Source organism: Oncorhynchus kisutch, linkage group LG30 (genome assembly GCF_002021735.2).
Source record: "Oncorhynchus kisutch isolate 150728-3 linkage group LG30, Okis_V2, whole genome shotgun sequence".
Classification (NCBI taxonomy): domain Eukaryota; kingdom Metazoa; phylum Chordata; class Actinopteri; order Salmoniformes; family Salmonidae; genus Oncorhynchus; species Oncorhynchus kisutch.
The window spans coordinates 42010605-42013104 of record NC_034203.2 but is presented as its reverse complement, the minus strand read 5'-3'; the positions used below and the strand labels follow the sequence as shown (position 1 = coordinate 42013104).

Genomic DNA, 2500 nt, shown 5'->3' with positions numbered 1-2500 from the left:
GTCTGTTACTAAGCAGGAATGAGTCTTCATTAAGTCTGTTACTAAGTAGGAATGAGTCTTCATTAAGTCTGTTACTAAGCAGGAATGGGTCTTCATTAAGTCTGTTACTAAGCAGGAATGAGTCTTCATTAAGTCTGTTACTAAGCAGGAATGGGTCTCCATTAAGTCTGTTACTAAGCAGGAATGGGTCTCCATTAAGTCTGTAACTAAGAAGGAATGAGTCTTCATTAAGTCTGTTACTAAGCAGGAATGGGTCTTCATTAAGTCTGTTACTAAGCAGGAATGGGTCTGCATTAAGTCTGTTACTAAGCAGGAATGGGTCTCCATTAAGTCTGTTACTAAGCAGGAATGGGTCTTCATTTAGTCTGTTACTAAGCAGGAATGAGTCTTCATTAAGTCTGTTACTAAGCAGGAATGGGTCTTTATTAAGTCTGTTACTAAGCAGGAATTAAGTCTGTTACTAAGCAGGAATGGGTCTCCATTAAGTCTGTTACTAAGCAGGAATTAAGTCTGTTACTAAGCAGGAATGGGTCTCCATTAAGTCTGTTACTAAGCAGGAATGGGTCTTCATTAAGTCTGTTACTAAGCAGGAATGGGTCTTCATTAAATCTGTTACTAAGCAGGAATGGGTGTTCATTAAGTCTGTTACTAAGCAGGAATGGGTCTCCATTAAGTCTGTTACTAAGCAGGAATGAGTCTTCATTAAGTCTGTTACTAAGCAGGAATGAGTCTTCATTAAGTCTGTTACTAAGTAGGGATGAGTCTTCATTAAGTCTGTTACTAAGCAGGAATGGGTCTTCATTAAGTCTGTTACTAAGCAGGAATGAGTCTTCATTAAGTCTGTTACTAAGCAGGAATGGGTCTCCATTAAGTCTGTTACTAAGCAGGAATGGGTCTTTATTAAGTCTGTTACTAAGCAGGAATTAAGTCTGTTACTAAGCAGGAATGGGTCTCCATTAAGTCTGTTACTAAGCAGGAATTAAGTCTGTTACTAAGCAGGAATGGGTCTCCATTAAGTCTGTTACTAAGCAGGAATGGGTCTTCATTAAGTCTGTTACTAAGCAGGAATGGGTCTTCATTAAGTCTGTTACTAAGCAGGAATGAGTCTTCATTAAGTCTGTTACTAAGCAGGAATGGGTCTTCGTTAAGTCTGTTACTAAGGCAGGAATGGGTCTTCATTAAGTCTGTTACTAAGCAGGAATGGGTCTTCATTAAGTCTGTTACTAAGCAGGAATGAGTCTTCATTAAGTCTGTTACTAAGCAGGAATGGGTCTTTATTAAGTCTGTTACTAAGCAGGAATGGGTCTTCATTAAGTCTGTTACTAAGCAGGAATGGGTCTTCATTAAGTCTGTTACTAAGCAGGAATGGGTCTTCATTAAGTCTGTTACTAAGCAGGAATGGGTCTTCATTAAGTCTGTTACTAAGCAGGAATGGGTCTTTATTAAGTCTGTTACTAAGCAGGAAATTAAGTCTGTTACTAAGCAGGAATGGGTCTCCATTAAGTCTGTTACTAAGCAGGAATTAAGTCTGTTACTAAGCAGGAATGGGTCTCCATTAAGTCTGTTACTAAGCAGGGAATGGGTCTTCATTAAGTCTGTTACTAAGCAGGAATGGGTCTTCATTAAGTCTGTTACTAAGCAGGAATGAGTCTTCATTAAGTCTGTTACTAAGCAGGAATGGGTCTTCGTTAAGTCTGTTACTAAGCAGGAATGGGTCTTCATTAAGTCTGTTACTAAGCAGGAATGGGTCTTCATTAAGTCTGTTACTAAGCAGGAATGGGTCTTCATTAAGTCTGTTACTAAGCAGGAATGGGTCTTCATTAAGTCTGTTACTAAGCAGGAATGGGTCTTTATTAAGTCTGTAACTAAGCAGGAATGGGTCTTCATTAAGTCTGTTACTAAGCAGGAATGGGTCTTCATTACGTCTGTTACTAAGCAGGAATGGGTCTTCATTAAGTCTGTTACTAAGCAGGAATGGGTCTTTATTAAGTCTGTAACTAAGCAGGAATGAGTCTTCATTAAGTCTGTTACTAAGCAGGAATGGGTCTTCATTACGTCTGTTACTAAGCAGGAATGAGTCTTTATTAAGTGGAAAGGAGTTGCAGGGACAGTAGACATTCTTACCTGAGCGGAGTTGTTTGATTCGTCCGTTGCTGCTGTTGATGTCTACAGGCAGGAAGTCTTTAAACCAGGTGATCTCTGGGTCAGGGTTGCCGCTGGCAGCACACAGCATGGTGGCCGTCCTGGTCTTCTCTACCACCTTAAGCTGGGGACCCATGTCTATGTTGGGGAACCCATGAGGGATCTGGTTCTCTGTAGAAGAGACAAGTAGATATAGGATTAGTGTGAATGATGGACTACAGCGGGACTTGTCCAAGCCCGTTGAGAGAACCTTCATATTTCCACCCAAAAATGTAATTAGATGAGAATATAAATACATTAATATGTACAGTCCCATAAAGGACGTGACTTCACATAACAATATAAACCGTAATTTCCA

General features: G+C 39.9%; 1 protein-coding gene across 8 annotated transcripts in view; it reads right to left on the bottom strand.

Annotated features, from left to right (window-relative positions):
* LOC109882246 (receptor-type tyrosine-protein phosphatase F) overlaps nucleotides 1-2413 on the bottom strand; it is a 195715-nt gene extending 193302 nt beyond the window's left edge. For all 8 annotated transcript variants that reach the window (XM_031810278.1, XM_031810286.1, XM_031810285.1 and 5 more), the window contains exon 1: nucleotides 2125-2413. In XM_031810278.1, the coding sequence (XP_031666138.1) occupies nucleotides 2125-2398 (274 nt within the window). In that variant the 5' untranslated portion in view covers nucleotides 2399-2413. The remainder of the gene's footprint in view (nucleotides 1-2124) is intronic.
* Nucleotides 2414-2500: the final 87 nt, after the last annotated feature.